The sequence below is a fragment of the Pelodiscus sinensis genome, chromosome 25 (assembly GCF_052426305.1).
Source record: "Pelodiscus sinensis isolate ZL-2025 chromosome 25, ASM5242630v1, whole genome shotgun sequence".
NCBI classification, from domain to species: domain Eukaryota; kingdom Metazoa; phylum Chordata; order Testudines; family Trionychidae; genus Pelodiscus; species Pelodiscus sinensis.
The window spans coordinates 16,044,044-16,068,717 of NC_143076.1; the positions used below are offsets into that span (position 1 = coordinate 16,044,044).

Here is a 24,674-nt window from a genome sequence, read left to right on the forward strand (position 1 = left end):
ACACTGGCCGCGAGTATTTGCGCAAGAACACTGACGTTGTAATGTACGAAATCAGTGGTTCTTGCGCAAATACTCTGATGCTCCCGCTTAGGGATAAGCCCTCTTGTGAAGGTATTCTTGCGCAAGAGGGCCAGTGTAGACAGCCACGTTTATTTCTTGCGCAAGAACGTCCGATGGCTAAAATGGCCATCGGAGCTTTCTTGTGCAAGAGAGCGTCTCCACTGGCACGGATGCTTTTACGCAAAAGCAAATCTTTTGCGCAAAGGCACATGCCAGTATAGACGCTTTCTTGCGCAAATACTTTTAACGGAAAAACTTTTCTGTTAAAAGTATTTGCGCAAAATCATGCCAGTCTAGACACAGCCTAAGGGTACATCTAGACTACAAGTCTCTTTCGAAAGAGAGCGTCTAGACTACAGCCAGTACTTTCGAAAAAGCGAAGTGCTTTTTCGAGTGTCTAGATGCTCTCTTTCGAAAAAGCACAGTTTGCAGTCAATCACGCCTTTTTTTCGAAAGAGCACTTTCGAAAACAGGCGTTCTTCCTCGTAAAACGAGGTTTACCGCGATCGAAAAACCTGCCACGTTCTTTCGATTGACTTTCGAAAGAACGTGGCTGCCGTCTAGATGCAGGGGAAGTTTTTTTTGAAAAAAAAAGCCACGTTTTTCCAAAAAAACCTGTCGTCTAGACACACCCTAAGATCGGTCCTGCTGTGCCAAATTGGGATAAGGGCCCAAAAGTCACTGAAATATAGTGTCCCCTGGTACCCCATTCGGACCTGTTGGAGATACTGGGTGTCCCACAAGGCAGACACACTCACACGCCAGGGGGGAAAGGGCCAGATATTCGGGTGGTGTCCATGGGTGTCACTCCTCTGAAGTCAGTGGAGCTAGAGGGATACACCAGCTGGAGCTCTAGCCTGTGCTGTCCGTTCATGAGATCCTGGGGTCATTCTGGCACCTGCCCCGCTTCTGGAAAGTCACAGTCCTACTGGGTCCCCCAGTTAGTTCCTGTCACTCTTCCTTGCTGGGCTCGGATCCCTGCGGATAATTTGTGTGTGTTCCTCGCTCCTTCCTCTCTCCCTTGCACGGGCTTTATTTGGGGATTATTAACCATGGCTACAATAGCTTTTGTTTATACAGCGGGGAGGGCGTCTCGGAAAATCGAGATGGGGGACTAAGTGAGCCGAGGCAGAGGAAGGAAAGACGTGGGCCGGGAGCTGCGAGGGAGGAAAGGGGCGAATTTCAAATCAAGCACCAGCTGGATTTTCAAGTTGGAAGAGCCCAAGATCTGGTGTGTTGCCCCGGACCTGCCTGCTGCTGTGCCAGGCATGGTGCCTAAAAGACACCAGCGTCCCCAGGTCTGGGCCACGTGGAACGAAACCGGTCCTGTGCCACTTCTGGGTGCCTCCTGCAGGCGGGAGCTTCGGAACGGGGCTTCGTGGCAACATCTGCTCCATGCAGCCTGTTTGGTGCCGCGAGGCAGGTGGGGTGGGGGGCGCCAGGAGCTTACTTGGGAAGCAGGGCTGGGCGGATCAGAGGGCAGCAATGCTCAATTTGAGGGACAACTGAGGCAGAGCTGGTAAAGCCATGAGACCAGCGAGCAAAGAGGTGAGGGAGCAGCAGGCACACATGGAAGGGGAGGTTGCTTGGTGACCCCTGGATTGCATCTGAAGTGCTGGTTGTAGCACCACAAAGAGGGGGCTGCCCTGGAATGGGCGGGGGGCAGCACCGAGGAAAGATAAAACTTGCCTGGGAGCTCATTCTCAATAGAAAAAGAGGAGGCATTGACATGCCTGAACCTACCTACAGGGGCATATCTATTGAGTAGAGCCAGCTCTGAGCAGAGAGTAGGATCTAGTGGTGAGAGTGAGGGAGGGGGGACCGAGTAGCAGGATTTCCTAATCCTGTTCCTGGCTCCGCCACTGAATTGCCGTGTGACCCTGGGCATGTTACCTCATCTCTGCACTTCATTTTCTCTGTCAAATGAGAATAACGGCGCTGACACAGATCTCTAAAATGCTTGGCAGAAGGGGACAGAGGCTAGCCCCCATGATGAAGGAAAGCAGAGGAGGAAGTGTGGAGGAAAGATGGCACCGTATTTTCCCTGTTGATGGCACATCTCGGAAGGCTCTGACAATCATACAATTGAGGAAGACGTCTGTGCTGGTTACAAAACTGAGAGGAAGTCAAGGCACCGATAAAAACTTTACTAATAATATGAAACAAATAGAAAAAAGTGGAAGTGGATCGTATTGAATACAAGAAGGCAACGACAGAAAAATAGTTAAGGGAAGCAAAAGGACCTAGGAGAAATCTGTAGTCAGCAGAGTCAGGACCGTAAGAAGAAGTTTTACAAACAAATTAGGAAGAAAAAGGACCCTGATAATGCTACGGGTCCATTACTTGCAAGGGGAGAATTCTCAGGACTGCCACAGAAAAGGCAGATGGGTCCTGTAAAGACAGTTTTCTTCTGTCGGATGAGACAGTCTCACCCTATGGTGCGGATCCGGCTCTGACTATCCCACTAGTGTCTTGGAGGCTGTTAAACAGAAGCTACTCAGGTTCGACATTGTTAAGCCAGCTGCACTAGATCGCTGGCATACAGAGCCCAGCGCCCTACACGCCCTGTGAACACGCTGCCACGGAAGTCGGGGGGAAAGGGGGAATTTCCACGGGAGCCTGGTGGAGGCAGGGACCTAGCTCCCCTATGCCCCTCTGGCAGAGCCAGCCTGTGTCTTCGACCCCGGGAGAGGGCTCTGGCAGTGGGGAGAGATGCCCTGGTTGATTGAACGTTCCCTGGGTGGGGGTGGGGGTCACCGGGTCCAGGACAGGAAGATCCAGGCGCAGACAGCCCCAGGTGGGCCTCTCTCACCAGGCAGCAGGGCAATGCTGCAGCAGGTGCACCCTAGATGTGAGGGGTCGGGGGGGGGGGGTGTCTCTGGCTGGAGCAGAGAAGGATTTTGAAGCAGCCAATTGCCCAAAAGGTCCCACAGGAAATGAGCTGGAGCTGGGGAGGGGGGAGGCAGGAGGCATGCCCCCCCCCCACACACACACACACTGGCTATTTTTAAACTCCCTTTTCCTTTGCAAAACTTCTGAGTTCATCTCTCCCGATAGCACATGCCCAGAAAAAGGCTCCCATTGTCCAGCGCCGGACTGCCACTTGCCTGCACAATGGCCGGGATTATCCTGCCAGCTGGGGCGGGTGGCAGGAGAGCGCAGGTCCCGGGCTCAGCAGCTGCTTCCCAGATTCCCTCTCTTCGCGGGCTAACTAATGAATCCAAATAAATCAGTCTGGCTGGCGGGGGCAACGGGGCTCTGGGTGAGCGGGGAGGAGAGCAGGCCGGGAAAGTGAAGGAGGGACCCAGGTGGCAGGTCGGATGCTGGGGAGATTAGTCTCCGGGACTGGAAATCCCTGGGCTCCGGATCAGATGGGATGAGGCGTTGCTGCCAATTAGTGTCTGGCACGTGCTGTGCCTCCGATGCCTCGCTGAGGGCACACGGGGGCAGATCAAGGCGTCTCCCGGGCCCAAGGAACATAGGGAGTCCCGGAATATTTTATTTTCAGTAATCACCACCACAATGGCTTGCTTCCCTAGCAGCTCCAAGCTCCTACACAGGCAGCATGGCCTAAGAGCTAGAGCGTGCAAAAACCACCCTTTGGAACAGTGCCTGCCTACCCCCTGCTGAGTGTTTTTTCCTCTCCAGATCCCCCCTCCCCTCAACACCATGCTCTATAAAGGCAGGTTGCTGCCAGCGCAGAGGGGAAACTGAGGCACAGAGGGACTAGTCAGTTGCCAAGAGCCACCCAGTGAGTCAGTGTCAGAGTGGGCAGCTGCCTCCAGGGCTCTACCGTCGCATCTTATTCTCAGGCCCCTGGGCCCCATTGTTGCTCATCTCTCTCTCCTCCATTATTCTGCCTAATTTGTGGCTGAGGTTTCTCAGCTGCTCCCTGCCCTGCTGGGGGCCAGAACTAGTTCTGACCCCCCAGGGCCTAGAGGGATTGTCTCTGCTCCACTGCTAATATCCCAGGCCCCCGAACATTCGGAAACCATCAGGCGGGCTGTAAAAAGGAGCAGCCCCCTGCCTCGGCAGAGAGGGATTTACCCGTGTAGGTTTTTCCCATGGATTCTGCATGCTTTTCCCACTACTTTTTGGAGAATTTCCAGAAAGGATGTCGGTGCCCCAGCTTCCCTGGGACAGCCATCCCCTGCTTCAAACGCCTTGCTCTGGTGACCCCCAGCCGATAGCCGTGGCCCCATCCCCACCCCATGCCAGGGCTGCTACGTGGAACAAAGGCCCAGGGGGAAGGAAAGCCCATTCTTTCTCTGGAAAAAACAGCTGTATGCTGAGCACCCTCCCCTCCTGTGGACCCCAGCGAGTGGAAGGTGCTCAGCGCCTTGCAGGCCTGGCTCCTAAATCAGATGCATTTCGTTTTCTTCTTTGCGTCCCATCCCAGCCTTATCTAAACCCATGGCACGCCCAGCTCTGGAATACTGCCTACAGATGTGGTCTCCTCATCTTAAAAAAGATATACTGGCATTGGAAGAGGTTCAGAGAAGGGCAACTAAAGTGATGAGGGGTTTGGAACGGGCCCCGTATGAGGAGAGATTAAAGAGACTGGGACTTTTCAGCTAGGAAAAGAGGAGACTAAGGGGGGAGATGATCGAGGTCTATAAAATCATGAGTGGTGTGGAGAAAGTGAATAAGGAAAAGTTATTTACTTGTTCCCATAATATAAGAACTAGGGGCCACCCAATGAAACTAATGGGCAGCAGGTTTAAAACAAATAAAAGGAAGTTCTTCTTCACACAGCGCATAGTCAATCTGTGGAACTCCTTGCCTAAGGAGGCTGTGAAGGCTGGGACTATAACAGGGTTTAAAAGAGAACTAGATACATTCATGGAGGTTAAGTCCATAAATGGCTATTAGCAGGGCTGACAAATGGCGGCGAAAGCCGCTTGCCAGCCCCGCACGGCGCACGCACAAGAGCCGCATTGCACATGCACGCGCTGCCGATAAACGGGGCGCTGGGCTGAAATCTACTCGCCAAAGGCAAGTAGATTCAATAGTTTGTCAAGCCCTGGCTATTAGCCAGTCTGGGTGAGGAATGGTGTCCCTAGCCTCTGTTTGTCAGAGGCTGGAGATGGATGGCAGGAGAGAGATGGCTTGATCATTACCTGTTCGATTCACTCCCTCTGGGGTACCTGGCATTGGCCGCTGTCAGCAGACAGATTACTGGGCTGGATGGACCTTTGGTCTGACCCAGTGTGGCCGTTCTTATGTTCTTATGCCTCCTGGCTGTTGAAACAGCTGCTGCGTCCCAATCCAGAGGTGGCTGCCTCTTAGTGGTGGGTGAAGCGGTTCTTCCTATACCTGGGGGCTCACCTCCTGGATGGAAGGTGCAGGTGAGAGGTCAGGCGGGGAGAAGTGTACGTGTTCACATGGGATCTGGTTCCCTCTTGCCTACACTTGTGTAAACTGGAAGCAAATCAGACAGGGGCCTGGCTGTTCTGTGCCTCCCCCCCCCTCCTCCGGCGAGTCTCTCCTTTCTGCCGGCCTGGCTCAGTGGTGACACCATCCTGTGTCACCCGTGCCCTGCCCCAAAGTGAGGGGAGGTCGTCTCAAGAGTCTCTGCTCACATCCATAGGCCGCACTAGAGGAAGCAGGAAAATAGGGGCTTCCCCGGTCCCAGAGCAGGCAGCACAATGACCCATTGTTTTAAACTAGCTGGGGAAACAATTAACCCTGCCGTGGTCTGTTTCGGAGACGGGGATCTGGGAGAAGCTCCCGGGGCAGGTCCGTGTGTCAGAGGGGAAGCAGCATCCGCAAGGCGAGGAACTCGAGGTAGCCAAGCCCAAGCTTGGGGGGAAATAGGCCAGGGACGTCGCTGGCTCTGTTCCCCCAGAGCGCGCCAGGGCAGCTGCGATGGGGTCATGTGATGGCGCGTCGGGGACCCCCCCATCCTGCACCCCCATAGCAGCCAGATGAGACTCCGCCAGCCAGTAGAACATAGCGAGTTTATTGCTCCTCCAGGATACAGCCCAGCCGTGATGTGGTTACAGGAGTCAGGGCCAGGACTCAGACCCCTTGGGGGAGGGGTCCCCCCCCTTAACCTCCAGTACTCAGCTTAGTCTCTTCTCTTCATGCCATCCCAGCCAATGAACTGCCCAGCTCCCAGAACCTGGCCCCCAGCCAGGTGGCGTCTCCCCCTCCCTTCCTTTGTCTTTCCCCCTGGGAAGAGCCTAGTTATCTGCTCAGGCTGGGACTAGGTGTCTTGGCCAATCCACATGTGGGTGAGTCAGTGGGGATCCCACAGCCCAGCGCAGGGGGACCCTGGGTTACAGAGCAGACAGGCCCCCCCCCACTATATCACAGGTGGGAAGGGGTGACTGGTGTGTGTGTGTTTATAATCCCCTCGGGCCCGGCTTGCCCTGAGCAGAGATCCAGGCGAGCTGGAAGCCAGGCATGGCTCGGGGAGCTAGGGCAGAACTGCTCCCGGGATGGAGCAGGACCTCGCATGCCCAGGCTGGAGCTCAGTGCCTGGATTTTCACCCCCAATAAATGGAGTTGCCGGCCAAGATCCTGCAGCAGATCCCCTGACGTCGCTGGAATGACACCGCTCTCCGACCGGCAGCGGATCCCTGTCGCTGGAATGACACCGCTCTCCGACCGGCAGCGGATCCCTGTCGCTGGAATGATACCGCTCTCCGACCAGCAGCGGATCCCTGTCTCTGGAATGACACCGCTCTCCGACCGGCAGCGGATCCCTGTCTCTGGAATGACACCGCTCTCCGACCGGCAGCGGATCCCCTGACATCGCTGGAATGACACCGCTCTCCGACCGGCAGCGGATCCCTGTCGCTGGAATGACACCGCTCTCCGACCAGCAGCGGATCCCTGTCTCTGGAATGACACCGCTCTCCGACCGGCAGCGGATCCCCTGACATCGCTGGAATGACACCGCTCTCCGACCGGCAGCGGATCCCTGTCGCTGGAATGACACCGCTCTCCGACCAGCAGCGGATCCCTGTCGCTGGAATGACACCGCTCTCCGACCAGCAGCGGATCCCTGTCTCTGGAATGACACCGCTCTCCGACCGGCAGCGGATCCCTGTCGCTGGAATGACACCGCTCTCCGACCGGCAGCGGATCCCTGTCGCTGGAATGACACCGCTCTCCGACCGGCAGCGGATCCCTGTCGCTGGAATGACACCGCTCTCCGACCGGCAGCGGATCCCTGTCGCTGGAATGACACCGCTCTCCGACCAGCAGCGGATCCCTGTCGCTGGAATGACACCGCTCTCTGACCGGCAGCGGATCTGGCTGTTTCCCTAAAATTCAGTAACGTGACAGCCCCAGGAGCTCAATTCGCCTCTGCAGGCAGAGCAGCCCTGGCACAGCACCCTGCGTCCTGCTGGAAGCACACGGCCTCACCCCAGGAAGCCCCGGCTTTGATGCTGTGGACAATGCTTTGGTTTCCTCTGAGGATCTCAGTCATCATCCATCATTGGATGTTCCCATCTCTGGCCCGTTGTCCAGGCTCACTCTTCCCTTTCCTCTGATGGCCCCAGCCCCTTCCTAGCGTCCCTGCCAGGCTGTGCCCCGAAGGCGCCCGGAGCCCAGTTGGCTGGCGGCAGGCACGGATCCTGACTCAGAACTTCATCAGGCCAAGTTCCAGAAGAGCTGGTTCTCACCCCAGCTTTGCAGTTCTTCCATAGGCTTCTCCATGCACGCGTTAGCAAGAGCCAAGTGTGGGGCAGGCTGGCTCTAGGCAAGCTCCCCCCCCAGCTCCTTCAGTGCCCCCATCCTGACACGCTATTCCCGCCCCGTCACCGTTCCTGCCGCACCTCGGCCCTGACTCGCGGCACCTGGCGGTTCCGGTCCTGCCTTCTTTCCAGCCCAGACTCCTTTCGAAACGTGGCAGCGATTTGGGAACGGGACCGTGGACGCGGGGCCCGGCTGACACCCAGCCAACGGAACGTGTGACTCTTGTGACTTCTCCCCGAGAACCTGGCTCTGCGGGAAGTCACTTCTCCATCACTGCTGCCCGGCTTTCCCCCAAGACGCCTCCCCGGCAGCCCTCCCGAGCCCTGGTTCCCTGCGCTGCAGGGACCCCAGAGGCAGAACTAGCCAGGAAAAGCCAGCTCCCAGCCAAGCTGGATGGCAGGAAGCCAGGAAGAGAGCAGGGAGGGACCAGGGCAGTGCTGGCTGCTCTAGGGACAAAAGGGGGACATCCAGGAACAGAGACCCATCCCCGGGCCCTGCCCCGCTGCAGCTGGCTGGCCAGAGCCGCTGCAACGCCGCCTGCTCCAGCTGCCCAAGCTCAACCTCTCCATCCCCAAAGAAGCATTTGGTCACCCCCAGCTCCGCGCTGCCCCATCCCCTTCCGGCAAGCTGTCCCCTGCCGCCGCTGGCCCCAGCCAGATCACCCCCCTGCAGGGCCACACAGAGCCAAGGCTCCAGCACAGCGTGATGTGAAGGGGTCGTTGTCCAGTATGGGGCTCAATAGGGGGTGCTCCTTCCTGGGACTCAGTGTTACACCAATGGCCTGGCACCATGTTGTGGGGGGGGGGGGAGGGGTGTTCTTCTATAGATGAGACCCAGATACCCGGCTCTTTAAGGCAAGGCTTCTCCTGAGCCCTTCTATTGCCCGCTGCCTCCAGGGATCTCAGGGCTGGAGCATCATCTCCATTTTACAGCTGGGAAAACTGAGGCAGGAAAGGGTGACTCCCCACTCCCCCATCACACAATGAGCTCAGGGCTCCTGATTCCACTGCCCGTGTAGCCCAGCTCTTAGTGAAGCCTCAGCCGCAGACAACCAGCCCGCAGCAAGATGCTGAGCAGCAGCCACCTTCTACCCCCAGAGGTGGCTGCATTTCAGCGGCAGGAGCTGTCTCTTTGCCCCTGCCCTCGCCACGCCCTTGTGGGCTGGGACTCAGGCTCCCACACGGCTGGGGCAATGAGATGCTCTGTGTAGGGGCTAAAACCAGCTGCTCGCCCATCTGCCCAGAGAGTCCCAATTCCCGCCGCGCCTCTGGGGCTCAGCTGGAGCTGCTGTGAGCTGGGGGCCCCGCAATCCGTCCCCTTGCCAGTGGAGCTCTGGGTGTGTTTTGCAAATGACTCCTAATGCGGTGAGGGGGGGCGACGTGTTCGCCCTGGCGGGAACACGCGGCGATGAGTTCCAAGCATTCCCGTGGGCCGCTGTCTCTGCGTTAGCGCCGTGCCGGGCACACGGGGTGTATCGAGAGGGGAGGGCACAGGGCGTGAACGCAGCGGTCGATGTCTTTTCCCAGGCAAATCAGCATGACCTGCAGCAAGGGGCTAGCCCAGCCTGCAATACCAAAAGCTGGCTCAGCCACCTCGGGCAGGGCTGGGAGAGAACGGAGGCGACCCCAAGGAAGGGCCGGGGGGTTCCAGGCAGAGGCAATGCCGTCAGCGCGTAGCCACAGGGCTTCCGGGAGGTGGCGAGCCGCGCGTCATGCAGCCCTCGCCAGAGGGATTCCCGGCCGCTGCGGATAGGGGAGTACAGTCACTGCTTTGTGCCAGCCGCTCCTTCTCGCTGCGATAAACCAGTCAGCACCCCGGGCTCCCTGCCCTAGAGCAGCCCCCACCCCCTCTCCCCTAGGGGTGACGGCCCCCCTGTGGAGGAGGGAGGGGTCAGCGCATGTCCAAGCAGCCCCGGGCTGCCTCCCTCGCCGGTGGAAAGACAGGTGGAATCGGACCGCAGGAGCTAAGAGCCAGCTGGCTGGGAGCTAAGGCTGCAGAGCCAGCGTGTTAGTCTCTGGAAGGGATCTCAGGGCCCCCAGATGGGACAGTGCATCCCCCCTCCCCCAGGGCTGTGGGTGGGAGACAGCCACACAGGAGCAAGGCAGAGTGAGCAGAGCGTCCACACTGGCTCCCAGGAGAACAAGGCAACGAGGAGGGGAAAGAAGAGGAGGGGAACAGGTGCAGCCAGGGATGAGCTGCTGTGTCATCCCAGGACAGCTCGTTCCCCACTTCCCCAGCCCAGGGTCTGAACAAAGCGGAGCATGAAACCCACAGAGGCTGCCTCTGATTTGTGGAGAAATTAGAAACCCAAACATGACCAGGAAGGCTCAGAATGTCTCTGTATCCTGTTCCCCGTGGGGAGCCCGGCACCCAGAGTGGGTGCACTCCAGGAGGGAGGGAGGCGGGGAGGGCACGCCGGTGTAGACACATGCATCCCCAAAGAGGACCACAGGCAGGAAGGGAGGGTGCACAGACCGGGGAAAGAGGGTGAAAGCCGGAACCTGAGACAGAGAGGGGGAGGAGGAGAGTAGAGGATCCAGAGGGACATGGGGGAAAGAGGGTGGCTTTTGCTACTCCAATAATTAAGACAATGAACCTGAAAGTGACCAATGTTAAAAAGTGCTCGGGTGTTAACTCTGGGCTGTTTGGGTTTGTTCGGGGACTGGCAGACTCCCTGGGCAAACAGCAGCCCGGACCAGTGAGTGGGTAACTTGTCGTAACCAAGACACAGTCTCCTGGGACAGGGTAGTTTTGCCCACAGCGCCTGTGTGCCTCGAACTTGTGAGGCGTTCTGACTGAACCTTAGCAGGGCTGTGATTGGACGCAGAGGGAGCACATGATTCTCACGGTCACTGTTGTGTGCAATCGGTGTGCACCTCGTGTCACGTGCCCTGGCTTTACGTGCGTGTCACTTTAGCGACACCGGTAGGAAAAAAACGTACGCGTGTGGAAACCCGCAGAATCTGGCAACCCTGTGTGTGGGCAATGGTGAACCAAAGGTGGCTCCAGCTAATGGGCCGCATGGCTTATCCTCCCCCTCCTCCCCGAGCCAGAGGAAGTCAGAGCCTTTCTAAAATAGCCTCAGCCTGCCACTAGCCCCTTTCCCCTTTCAGATGGCAAACTCCAGCCACCCGGAGTCACTGCCCCTGGGTAAACAGAGGCACCGGTAGAGGTGGCGGGACCTGCCTCAAGGTCACGCAGCAGCAGAGCCCAGGAGTCCTGTCTCCCTGCTATAACCGCTAGCACGTCCCCAAGGCGAGGGAACCGGGGAGCTCCCCCCCCCCAGGCCTTAAGCTGCCTCTCAGCTGCTGGGCATCGCTTGGCCAGCCTACTGCAGAGCAGCTCCCAGGCTGAAGAGCTGCAGCCCCGGGATTGCTCATACCCAGGAGAGCAGCCAGCTCCGTGGATAACTTTCCCATGGCTCATGCCGCACGCTGCTTTCGCCTTCCTTAAAAAGCCTTGAGCTCCAGGTCTCACACGCTGCCCCGGAGCCTGGAATGCATCTCCTGGGGAGGCCCAGGATCGGCTTGCCGTCTGCTTTGCAATCTCGTACCCGGCAGTGGGGAGGAGGGGAGCCCTGCGTTGGGAACCAGGCCTGGAATGTCCGCCCGGTTCCTTGGGGCGAGCCTCTGGCACAGCCAGGGTGGCATGGGGCTTATTTTGGATACTGGGGAATCAAAGTAAAAATAGCCCTCCCAACAGCCAACGCCAAGCCTCGGCTGCCAGCCCCAGAGACTGGGGGCTCTTGTGACGGCGGGAGGAGCTGGAAGTGGGCCAGACGCGTAGTGCTTGTGACGAGAAGCAGATAAGGTTGGCTAGAGCCAGGCAGCCGGCAATGTGCAAGCCCCTCCCCCCCCGCCCCGGCTCTGTAAATACATCTCAGCCCCCACCTGCTGCTATTCCAGCGCTGGGTCCTCCACACAGATCAGACAGGGCACCTCACTTCTCACCCACAGCCCCCCAGCGCTGCCCCGAGTCTGCCACCCTCCCCCTTCCTCCTGAGCGGAGCATCACCCTTTAGGCGAGGCGACCGAGAGAGTGCAGCACACAGCTGGGGTGACAGTACCCCTGTGATGGGCTGGGCGGGAGAACCAGTGGTGCAGCGAGGGAAGGGGGGGCATTGTGCCCAGGTGCCAAGCTAGGGGGGCACCAATTTAATCCCCCTTTCCTCCCCCTGTCATCCCTCGGCTCACCTGCTCCTCCTCCGTCTGCCGCCGGCGGCTGGAGCCTCCTCCCTGCCTCTCCGCCCCCAGCCCGACCCTCCTCCATCTCCACCGGCAGGTTAGTGTGTGCGGGGGCCTGGCCTCAACCTGGAGGGGGTGCAGGAAGATGCGGTACAAGCTCCCCCTCCCCCGGAGGATCAGGCTCAGCCGTGCACTGGCGGTGGGGGGGACACACAAATTTTGCCTTTGCCCTCGGGCGCATAACACGCTTCCGGTGAGAACCTGAACAGAACAGAATGCCAGTGGGTCACCAAGCCCTGGCATTTACCCACTGGCTCTTCCCAGTGCTGCCAACAGGCGAGGTGGGGGGGCAAAGAGGGGCCTGGTGATTTAAAGGGGTCCACACTGCAGCAGCATTCCGAGCCCTGGGCCTTTTAAATCACCGCTGGAGCCCTGCTCCGGGCAGCACTGAGGTCTGCCAAGCCCCCAGCTCCACCCCTTCCTCCCAAGGCCCCGCCTTCTTCCGGGGGACAGAGCTGAGCCCCCCAATGCTCGGGGCCTGGTGAAGTCTATTGCCAGCCCCGGTTCTGCCCCAGTCGGATGTGGGATCATATGTGGCCCTCGCTGCGCTGCAAACCCAGCTTCTCCTCTGTCACCTCGCAGGCCTCTGCGTGCTGCTCTGTGCGCCCCCCCTCAACACCACCAGCCCGCAGTCCAGCCGATAAGGCAGCCCCCGCTCCTGCTTCAGCTGGCCCCAGTGGCCGAACAGAGGTGGATCGGGAACCCGCAGAGTCCTTTCCCCACCCAGCAGGTTCTCAGACACTGATCCAAGAGGAGAGAGGCCTCCGCTGCAGCGCCCCGCCATGCGACCACTCTCCCTACTGGTTTCATCGCTTGGTCACTGACTACAAGGAGCCCTGCACGTCCCTCCCTCCCCCGTAGCAGAACACCTGGCTCCCTTCATCCCCAGACACATCCTCCTGCACCGACTGGCTCTACAGGGGCTGAAAATAGTCCCAAGCGCTGGGAACGGCAGCGGCTGGAAACCTGCCTGTGGGATCCACAGGCCAGCGCGAGGCTGCGCACCGCAGGGCAGAGCCAGTGTCACTTTCCGGTGTTCCTAGAAGGAGAAACATCACCAAGGAGAGGCACAGACTGAGTCGTTATCCAGAGGACAGTCCTGTCGCCAGCTGCCCTCAGATGGCAGGGGGTTCAGGCCATTGTGCCAGCTGCCAAAGCTGATCTCCTTTCTTTGTGTGCACCAGCAAAGTTTCCCATCCCCCCCCCCCCCCCCCCCGCCCTGCTGAATGCTTTCTAAACTCACGCCAGTGCCGGCCGAGCTCCTGAACAGCCCCTTGTACAATAACGAACCAGCGTGCCCCGCCCTTGGGAGCACCCCCTCCCACCACAGAAAGCAGCGACGAGCCTTATTTTTAGATTTGCTCTCCCAAATCTTGGAGCGTTTGTACGGATGGGGAAACTGACGTGTGAGGAGAGGATGTAACCTGTGCCAAGATCCATCGGCGTGTCAGCCACACAGCTGGGCTCAGAACCCAACCCTAACTCCTAGACCTGTGATAACCATTGGACTACCCTCCTTGCCCTTTGATTAGCAGCCCAGTGAGGCGCAGGTGAACCGGCAACGGGGCGAGACAAAGCTACCGTGGGCTGTGTTGCTCTCTGGCTGCTTTGCACCAGCATCGTGCAGAGCCTCTAATCCTCAGCTGATGCTACAGGAGCAGGGCTTGTCAGAGCTCAAGGCAAGGGGAGCAAAGGCAGGACAGCATGCTAACAAGCAGCCCTGAGAGCAGGGCATCTGGTTTTAGCAGCTGGCCTAATCAATTCTGTTAAATCTCCCAGAGAGCCGGGGCTTTAGAGAAAGGGCACCTGCATAAACAGAGTACAAACATCTCCTCCTCATGGAAACTCCCAACCCTAGCATTGCCACGGGACAGCCCAGGCAGCACAGGGGTGAAAATCACGAGGTTGGCGGAGTGACAGGGACAGCTGCTAGAGGTGGACGTTTGCCCTTGCAGGCCAAAACTGAAGCCGGGCCTAGAAGATTGTTCTAGCACCAGACATTAAGGTCACAATTAACCCCTTTGTTTCCCCCTAAAATGCCCCCTCCTCCCCGACATGGTGTGCAGAAGGGAGGGGCAAGGAATTCAGGGGCGAGAGGTGAAGCATGTGGAGAGACCATGCAAAATGTTGCAACACCCGGATTTCCTCTCCTCCCCTGCTCCTGGCAGCTGTATTCCAAGATTTGTTGTTTTTTGCCAGCAGGATTTTGCAGGACATGAGCGGATGCTTCTGTAGTCTGGGCTGGTTGGTCACCATCAGAAGCTGACCCCAATCACAGACATTTGGAGGGAGCGTGGCCAGCATCAGTTTGTGTGTGTTAAAAAGAAGAATTCCTTCTTGAGCTGAAGGCGATGACAAGCAAAGCAATGTTAACGTCGGCCCTGCTTGCTGCTTAACCCCCACCCCTAGTAAGAAGCTAAATTTGTTAGAGGCAGAGGGCTGAGAATTGGGAAATCGGTCCCATTAGAATTTGTACTGCACCTGCCGGATGATAAGGCATCAAGGACATCCTGCTGCTGCCTTTTCCGGTACTATCAGGGCACCTCTTCTGTGACACTGGCAAATTACGACGATTACGTGTCCTGTCGTGATCTGTGGCTGGGGACCCCAGGACAGGTTGGGGGAAGGTATCTCTCAGTGCCCTTGTCTTGGGGGAAGTAAAAGGGGGTTCTGGGGTAGAAATAAATGAGCGTCTGCCTTTCTTCCCAAGCAGGGAATAAAAGGAGAGCCAGAGGAATGCGGGGGAGGCCCCATTCCCTTCCCTTGTGGGGGGAGGTTTCCAGGGCCATAGAGGGGGAGACATGACCCAGGAATGGCAGAGAGCACTGTTACGCTTCTCCAGACAGCCAAGGCTATGAACTACCTTTTTGCCACTTGCCTCCAACATGGGGGGGGGGGGGGGGCGAGGGGAGCTAGTCCTTGCCCATGCCAGCTGGATGTTAGCACCAAGTGCTCACACCCGCTCCTCTCGGTTAAACTAGCCTTCCTTTGCCCGGTTGGCTGACAATCCACACAGCGCAGCCCATGACTCCTTTCCCGGTGTCCCCTTGTGGTGGAGAAGCATAGAAATCCTCTATTTCCAAAGAACAATGTACCCCAGTTTCCTAATTTCCCCTCAGCCCACCCTGCCTGAATCACACACAGCACTTGAGTTCAGTGATAAAGCAAAAGGAAATTGAGTTAAGAAAGAACACAGATGCAAACACAAACCAGGAATAAATGGTTACATTTAACGCAACATCCATTACACTAAAATGTAAACATCTTTAGACAGGGAGAGACTTTTTAGCTAGGTTCTCTCTAATAGCTTCAACCAAGCTTGGTGGAGACCCGCTTTTTCCCAAAACAAACTCACGGGCGCTTTATACTTTCCGGGGTGAAGGATCTCAGGTGGTTTTCTCCCAAAGACACAAGATCAGACCTTTGATGTCCACCTGAACATCAGGCTGTCCTCCACACCGGCTATTTACCTGTTCCTGTTAATTACCTCGTTTTTGAAGATTCCACAATCCTTTATTCACAGTGGGCCTCCGCAGGCTGACTATAAAATACTTTACTTAAATATAAACAGACAGTGTTCTTATAGGCCCTAGGATATTAGAGAGACTAGGTGGGTGAGATGATAGTTTTCACTGGACTGATTTCTGTTGGTGAGAGAGAATCTTGTGAGCTTACACAGATCTCTTCCTCAGGTCTGGGAAAGGAACTCCCTGCGTCACAGCAAAATGTAAGATGGAACAGAGTGTTTAGAACATGTCATTAGCACACATTGTAAGGGACCACAAAAAGTACCAATCCTTTTCCTGAAAGGAAACCTGCACAACACTTCCACAAGATGAGCCCGAAAGCTTAAATTCATTACTCAGCTGAATGCCAAAAAACAAAACAAAACAAACAACCAAAAAAACCCACCCCCTCAAAAAAAATCCAAAAACCCAAAACCAAAACAGCCCACTATGGAATGAACACAAACTCTGGATTTATGGCTTATTACAACCCTCTGTACCACCACTAAGCTATCTTATTGTCCTATGACTGCTGCAGGGGTTTTAACAAGCCACTTCACCTTGAATAAGATTACAAAGAGTGGGACTGTCCAGCTTGGAAAAGAGAAAATTAGGGAAAGAGATGGGGGAAGGGGGAGTATGATTGAGGGATATGAAATCATAGCAAGTGTGAAGCATGGTCCCTCTAATTTTTTCCATCCATGTGCAGAATACGTTTTTGTAATGTGCACCGAGACATGTGTCGATGTGCACCACCAATAGAAACAGCTGCTGCCGGTTGTGGGCGTTCTGCTAATCAGCTGGGTGGCATTTGAATCTCTCCTGGACGGCCGCTGGAGCACTCGGCTTACAGGGAAAGTGGATAAGGATGGGCTATTTACCCCTTCACGCAACACAGGGATGGGCGTAGGAGGGGTCACCCTACAGAATGACTAAGCAGCTGGCACAAGGCACACACTGGAGTCAATGCTTCTTCCCACCACCTGTGGAACTCCTCGCAGCAGGAGGTGGGATGTGCTAAGCACACATGGGGGGGGGGGCATTGGCCGCAAGCCTGTGATTGGCTATTGGCCAGGGTGCCAGGGGCTGCCAGAGATGGGGTGGGGGCAGGTCCCTGGCAGAGTGGGGAGGGGGCGGGGCCGTGAGACCAACTGCACTGTTGCCAGGGTTACAGCCCCCCCCCCCCGGCAGGACACGGTCCCTTTAAATCCTCAGCCCAGAGCCGGGTCTTCACTTCTCCCGCCCACAGGGAGCCAGACTCGGCCAATCAAAGGAGCCGCCGGGCTAATGGCCACGCCCCACCCGCCGGAACGTGAACCGCCGAGTCCTTCAAACAGCCCAATCACAGCGCGAAGGGGGAGGATCCCCGCCTCCCATTGGCCGGCGGCCAGCCTCGCCCACTCAAGATGGTGGCGCCCAGCCGAGGCGAGGCAGCCTCGGGCCGCGGATAAGGCCCAGCCCCCCGCGGGGGGGAACGAGCCGGGGTCCCCGGGTGAGGCGCGGCTTAACCCCCCCCCCCTCGCGGAGGGATGGTATCGCCCAGCCGGGAGTCCCGCGTCCTCCGCGCAAGGGGGACCCCGGGGGGCGCTTAAAGGAGCCGCAAGACAGGGAGCCCGGCCCCCCCCCGGGGACACTGAGCCCCCGCGGCCCAGAGACCCTCCCCCGCCAGCAGCCCTGCCCCACGGAGCCAAAGGACCCCCACGGGCCATTTCACCCCCCCCCACCCATGAGAGATTTCACCCCCTCCCACGGGCCATTTCCCCCCCCTCCCATGAGAGATTTCACCCCCCCCCACGGGCCATTTCCCCCCCCCCCACGGGCCATTTCACCCCCTCTCCCATGAGAGATTTCACCCCCCCCACGGGAGATTTCACCCCCCCGGGCCATTTCACCCCCCCCCCCCACGGGCCATTTCACCCCCCCACCCATGAGAGATTTCACCCCCCCCACGGGCCATTTCACCCCCCCACCCATGAGAGATTTCACCCCCCCCACGGGCCATTTCACCCCGCCCCCCCTACGGGCCATTTCACCCCCCCTTTGGGCCATTTCACCCCCCCACCCATGAGAGATTTCACATCCCCCTCTCACGGGCCATTTCACCCCCCCCGCCCCACGGGCGATTTTACAACCCCCCCCCCCCCCCCCACGGGCGATTTTACATCCCCCCCCACTCATGGGCGATTTCACCCCCACACCCTGATGGGACCCCTGTCTGACACCTCTCCCCCTGGTAGAAAGGGACCCCCCCCACCAGGGCCTTGACATACCAAGGTAACCCCCCCCAGCACAGTAAGGCAGCAGAGGAATCCCCCTGCCCCGCATGACAGGGCCTTCCCCATTCCCTGGGAACCAGCCCTGCCCCCTCCCTCCACTGTTCCAGTCAAAGGCTGACTCTTCTCTCCTCCAACCCGCCTGCTCTAGTTCGCACTGGGACCGCCCTCGTCAGGGCCCGAGCCATGGATCTGGTGTTCCTGGTCATCAACGGCGTAGGGATGGGCTTGGATTTCCTGGGGTTCCTGCTCGATGTGAACTTCTTCCTGGTCTCCACCTTGGTCTCCACGCTGGTCTGGCTCATTATGTTCATCTACAACCTGCCCAACGCGCTGGTGGCGGGCATGATGCACTGCTGGAACGGGACCTTGTTCTCCATGCTGTACCTGGTGGAGGCGCTGTGCTGCCTGGCGTTGGGCTCGGTGCAGACTGTCACCGGCCTGTTCCGAGGCTTCTGCTCCGGCCTGGAGAGTCTGAAAGTGGTCGGGCACCTGTTCTCACACGTAGGCCTGAGAAGCAAAGAATTCGTGCACCGAGGGCTCTGGAATGTGGTTGGCTCTGGCCAGTCGCTCCTGAGGCAGGTGTGCGAAGTGTTTACCATCATCATGAGCCTCCTGGCTTATTTTGTGAACAGCCTCATCAACATCTGCCTGATCGGCACCCAGAATCTGGTGCTGATCCTGTGGGACTCCATCGTCACGCCTTTCCTGAGAGTCACAGATCTTCTAGCTGCCTTGCTCGCTCACATGTCTAGCAGTGCCATTGCCATGTGCATTCTCCTGTGGTCACCCTGCCAGCTGGCATTCGAACTCTTGGTGTCCATGAGCAAACTCCTGGTTAATGTCTTCTTCCTGAATCTCTATGGCCTATTGTTGCTGGCCCTCCTCGTCACAGTCAGCACCTTCGTCCTCAACCCTGAGCTAATGAGGACACTGGCAGACCACATGTCGGGATACTTGAACACCTTGCCTTCATACCACCGCCTGCGGAGGGACATCTGGCGCCTCTATCAGGTTGTGCTCTTGACGCTGGGGATGGTGGTGAGCTCCCAGGCTTGGCGCAGGGTTGCAGACTGGAGTCTCCAAATGGCCAATTGGAGTGGAGGAGGCAGAGCAACAAACCAGCAGGCCAACCTAATGCTGCAAGATGCAGAGGCCAACCAAGGCAGGCCAGGGGCGGCGGCAGCCATTCATAGACCAGTTGCTCATCAGGGAAGAGCAGGGCTGCTTGGAGCCAATCAGCAGGGTGTAGGGGCTGCTCGTCAGGGGCAACAGCTGGCAGGCAGAGGACATGGGGACCAACATGATACGAACGTTGAGCAGGGATCAAATGCGCAAGCAGCCTCTGGTCGATATGCTACAGCAGGGCCGCGCCTCCTGCCTCCAGGCGAAGGGCCCAGCACATCACGAGCCAAAGCTGTGAGGAAAGAGCAGCTGAACGCTTTAGAGGAGGACAGCGAGGATGTTGCTCCGGAGAATGACCCTTGGATGCTCTTGAAAGAACAAGAAGAACGTAAAAAATGTGTCATTTGTCAGGACCAAACCAAAACCGTCTTGCTCCTGCCCTGCAGGCACTTGTGCCTCTGTGAAGAGTGCACCGAAATCCTACTGCAGCAGGCCATCTACCAGCGCAACTGCCCACTCTGCCGGCAGATGATACTGCAGACGCTAAACGTGTACCTGTGAGGTCGGGGTGTCACATAACTGATATTTCACTGGGCTTTCCCGGTGTGCCAGCCAGCACAAGAGAGTCCTGGGATCCTGGCTTCACAGTGGTGGTACTTTCGGTGCCAGGTACCCAGGAGCAGCTCAGCACTTTCTATGCCACCTGGAGTTTTCCAAAGAACCAGCAATGACACTGAAACAGAGAGAACCATAGAAGCTTTGTGTCATGAATATTGTGGTGTCACTCGCTTGTCGCTGCTGCTGGAAAGCACAAAGCCGATCCCAGCAACAGAGTGAAAGGTTTTGGCAGCTGAACAGCAGCCTGGACTTTTGCCTGGAGAGCAGAATCTGCCTCGGGTGGTGCATCACACCGAGTCTCCAAAGCAGGGCTTGAAAAAAGCTCCAGACACTTCCTAGCTGAAGTCTGCTGTGAAAGATGGTAGCAGCGCCCTGGTAAGATGCTCCGATGTTAGCAAAGAGCAAATTCTGGGATTCCAGCCCTGCTATTAGGAGCAAGGGAGGGCTTTTGTGGCAGGCTTGGCTAGCGACTGCCTGAAAATCTTGGCATTTCTCCACTTCTCTCAACTATTGAAAAGGAGCTGCTCTTCCCCTCCTGCTTTCTTGTAGGAGGGCAGGAAGGGAGTTGAATGGCTGAGAGCCTGCAACAGAGTGAAATTAACAAGACTGTGGCCAGTTTCACTGTCGATTTCACTCTGGATTCCCAAACTCAAAGGCCCAGACTCTTAGATGCCTAAATATCTTTAACGGCTGTCAATTTCCATGGGCATTAGACACGTAAATACTTTGGAAGACCTGGGCTACAGCTTCTATCCCATGGGCAAGTGCATCTTTCAAGCCTGATCCAAAAGACTGGCTAGTGCTCTCCGTAGCCAGAGGCCCGTCTGGTTTGCGGCTGCAGAAACACACCCTGTGAAACTTTTCATCATTCCTTCACAGTATCTTGGACCCTGGTGCCGTCTGGGGTCTTTGTTTTTCCTTTTTGCCCTTCAAAAGCTGGTTATGCAGGGGGAAAATTTACTAGGCTGTAGGATTTTTCCAGCTTATTTCCCCCAATTCTCTCAGGGCCACATCTCCTTGAGAGAGAGACAAGTTAGAAGCCAAATGTTGCTACCGGGGAGAACACAAATTCTTCCCAGTTTAACTTACGTAGAGTTAAGTCAGCACCTCATTGAGTACACTGGCACACAATTAGCACAGATCACCTATGCAAAAGAACACATTCCAGATTCCTCGCACAGTTCTTTTGGGGGAGGGAAGGTTGAGTGGGGGGGAAAGGAAGGCTGGCTCTGTTTTCTCTTTGAAGGTAGTTTCTTCACATGAATGTAGTGCTGTCTTAACAGCCCTGAAAATGGAAGGCCTCCATGTATCCACAGAACAGGTCCAGCTTAGGCAGCAGCAATGCTAGCGTCCACATCTCATGTACCTCCTTCCACACTCAGAGTCCCCTTTAAAAGGGACTTGATTCTCCGTGGCCTACTCAACCCATAGTCTTTACTGAGACTGCTCTAGAGCCATCCCGCTGTAACCACTGTCTCCTGGTCTGGGGTGGGATCGAAGGAGAGATCTCTGACGGGGGAAGTGCCAGATCCCTCTGAGACATGCAGACCCTGGGGAGCAAGTTTTTCTATGTGTGATGAAGCTATAATTGCACATATAGGGTTGTAATTTAGCGTGGGATTATATTGGTGTTGTTTTACCGACGGTCTGAAATGTGAAATGTATCACGAGAGCTTCTTTGCTTATGCACCGTCCCCCTCCGGGAAGCTCAGCAGTAATCTCTGGATTGGGAAGTCTGGAAGGACTGTCAGCATTTGGCCAGTCAGTGTAATTCCAAGAGATCAGTGAGCTGACAAATAGGGTATTGGAACTAAAACCCTCTCGTGTTCCCGGATGCTTGAGAGGGGTTATCAGAGTCCCAGAACCAATTTAATCCTAAGTGCTTACATTGTATCGAGCCCCTGGACCGCAAGACAGGAGGCCGGGGGATGTGTATGTTCTCTCTCAAGCTATTCAATAATTAATAGCTGGTCTCACCCCAAATGGAGCAGTGTACTAAGGCCAGAGAGCACTGGGGGAGGATCGAATGAATTTGTTTACATTGCAGAATTCCGCTGTCATAACGAGGTTCAGGCGAGGCTGTGTGACTGGAGCCGAGTCGTTAAAAGCACTTTGTGGGATGGTGTTACAGACGCAGGGTGAAGCGCCGGCTCTACCGACGCCGGTGGGAAAATTCTCTTTGGCTTCGTGGGGCTCAGGATTGGGCCCTGGTTTCTGTGGGGTATTATAATACGGGGTGGTCCCGGCAGGCCGGGCAGAACCAAACAATGCTACCAAAGACGGGCACTGACCTGCATGTAGGAAGACATGTTATTGGGGCGAATGACATTCTCTGGGAGGCTGCTGCGGGCGTAGGTGGAGAACGGCCGTGCTTTAGAATAGAGGTGCACCTGGCAGACACGGGTGAAGGGGGAGAGGCAGAAGGGCCCAGCCTCGAAAGCTACCAGGGAGCAGCGCTGCCAGGGGCCCCCGGAGACATGGAATGCGGCAGCTTTCAACTTTCTGATCAATTTAAAAAAAAAAAATCCTCGACAAGCATTTGAAGTGTGGTGCTGCTGGCAGGAGGATGAAAAATTTCCTTCTCTGCCCCTTCTGGGCTGCTGATGCTTAAAATCGAGGGGGATGGCAGCAAGATGGCATGAGTTATGTTCTGCCCGTCCTGGTAAGCCACACAGCCCCAGGGGCCGTGTGCACCGTGCCTGTTCCGACACACAGCCGGGCTTGGAAGCCTTGAGTGTAAAATCTTTCACGTTGCTGTTTTTCTAAGAAGTTTCTCCCCCCCCTCCCCACCCGCTTCGGTGTCTTTCCGTTCGTTGGGCCAGGCCCTTTTGTTTTCCGCTTTGCCTGCATTTGCAGACGCTACAGGGGGATGTTGCCGTTTGAAGGAGAATTGTTTATTTCCTTCGAGGTCCCCTGGAAGTGCTCTTATTGACTCTTCGTTTCTCCATAAGCCTCCTCCAACACCACGAGAGCATCTCAGAGTGCGGCGGGATAGGGCTGTGGGGCTGGGCCGAAGCCCTCTGCCGACGGGCATGCTGACTCAGCCACCCGGGTTCTGGTGGTTTCAGGCCTTTCAGAAATTGACGGGAGGGGAGGCAAAGTTTGTACCAAATAACAAAGGGGGGAGTAGTGGCTGATGCTTAAAATCAAGGGGGATGGCAGCAAGATGGCATAAGTTATGTTCTGCCCTTCCTGGTAAGCCACACAGCCCCAGGGGCCGTGTGCACCGTCCTAGGCTGTCGGAGCAGTGCGGTGTCTGCAGCTGTGCGTAACGCTTTCCACCTGTCCAAGGCTATTCCGCTCCTTCCTCCCCATCGGCGTTGGACGCTGGAGGCAGCCAAGAGGCCTGTGCAGCCAACCCGGCCCCCTTTGTAAAGTTAGCCAGAGCCTCCCACTTTGTGCCTTCTTGAAAAACTGGCTCCCGCCCAGATGCTCTTTGGCTGCCCCGCTGCAGGGGTTTATTTTGGGCGGTGGCTTTTCTAACACTGGCCCCGGAGGGAGAGTTTTGTATCCAGCATTCTGGGGGGTTCTCTTCCCAGAGCTCACTGCTGCTTCCCTTCCTACCCGCTCGTGTTTGATGTTTGAAACGACGGTCTCTCTGCCTTTGGGGGCTGTGGTTTGCTGTCCAGAAAAGCTGCGTGTTCGAAGGTTAACTCTTTGCACTAGGAGCCCGACTCTGCACATTAAAGTCTCCTTTGCAAAAACCAAACTGCCCGCGGCCCCGTTCTTGGAGCGCACGGATTGGGGGGAGAGCACTTCCCCAAAGGGGCGCTGGCGGTGGGGAAGTAAAATCCCGTTTAAAATGTGAACTCGTTAAACGATAAGCGGTTCATGGCCCCTCGTGGGCCGGCGTAGGTGGGGGCTGCTCTGGCTGGGCAGGGTGGTGCTTACTGCGTCTTCCAGCCCTAATTGGTGTCGGGCTTCATTTCCGCTCATCTCCGGACCACTGGAAAAGGGGGAGAGCCTCGCAGCCAGAATTCCCAGGCAGACTCCGCAAGGAACCCGCAGCTTTAGCGGGAGCACGGTGAGGAGAAACTGCAAGGGCGAAGAACAGCGCAGGATGCAGTGGGGGTGGGCCGGGAGAGGGCTGCAGGGAGCATGCTCCGATCCTGCACACAACCAGAGAGGGCATGTCGAGGTGGGGGGCATGTGCTCTTGTGCAGAACCAAGGAGGGGGTGAAGGGAGCACAGCGGGGGGGGGGTGTTCTCAGGCCCCGTGCAGATCTGGGGAGGGTGTGACAGGAGTGTGATCCAGTGGAAGACACAGTTAAATTCCAACTGGGGTGCACGAGAGCAGCCACGGCTGCCATTGATCTTAGCGCCCTCCTGCATAGGGATGTTCAATATCAGTTAATGGAATAGTCGATTAACCTCATGAATTCTTATGGGTTCCTCGACTATTCTAGAGTCCCTGGGGCGGGGCTGGCCCCACTCCCAGGGAGCCCCCTGCCACCATGCACTCCTGCCTCCCTGTCAGAGGGGTGCCAGGTGGGAGCTGGTCTGCGCGGGGAGCCAGTTTAAAAGCCAGCTCCCCTCTGGTGGTGGTGGGCGCCTGGCGATGCTCTCCCTGCCCTGCCGATGCTCTGCAGCCGGCCTCGCGGAGGGAAGTGATTTTTTGGCTAAGATTCCAGCCCATTAAGGCTCGTTAGTACCCGCCGCAGCAGAAAGCTGGGTTCGGAGGCCGGCTCTCCCCCCGGGAGCCATCAGGCCGGTGGTTTTCTTTACTCCCTGGCTGTTACAGCAGGCAATTAGCAGAAAAATGCAACTGTGCGTTCCCCCAGTCCGGGCGGATTGCAGGGTTATCGATACCTGCACTCACCCTTTTCCCTTCATAACTCACTAAGTGGCAGCTCCTGGACTCGCTGTTCAGGCGGCCGTGACGAAGGCACCCGGGTCAGCACGGCTAGTGGAATATTCCTGGGCCCAGAGCTGGAGCGCAGGCCAGCCCAGCGGTGCGGAGGTGACTCGGCCCTGTCATTCCTCTGTGCAAATCCCAGCCAGCTCTCCCCTGCCCTGTGGGGGCAGTAAGAGCCAAGCTAGCTGGGGGGTTTGTGCCTCTTCTCGCCCCCATTGCAGACCCCAGCCTGGGCAGGCAAAGCTAGGGACGGCGATGGGCCATGGTGCAGCTTAGCTCAGTT

The 24,674-nt window shown here is 57.0% G+C and overlaps 1 protein-coding gene across 1 annotated transcript; it reads left to right on the top strand.

Annotated features, from left to right (window-relative positions):
• The first annotated feature begins 16,859 nt into the window (after positions 1 to 16,859).
• Positions 16,860 to 23,596, top strand: RNF26 (ring finger protein 26). Its single transcript, XM_075909365.2, has 2 exons — positions 16,860 to 17,012; positions 17,945 to 23,596. Exon 2 carries the CDS (start codon positions 17,980 to 17,982, stop codon positions 19,477 to 19,479), a length of 1,500 nt encoding a protein of 499 aa, XP_075765480.2. The 5' UTR covers positions 16,860 to 17,012; positions 17,945 to 17,979; the 3' UTR covers positions 19,480 to 23,596.
• Positions 23,597 to 24,674: the final 1,078 nt, after the last annotated feature.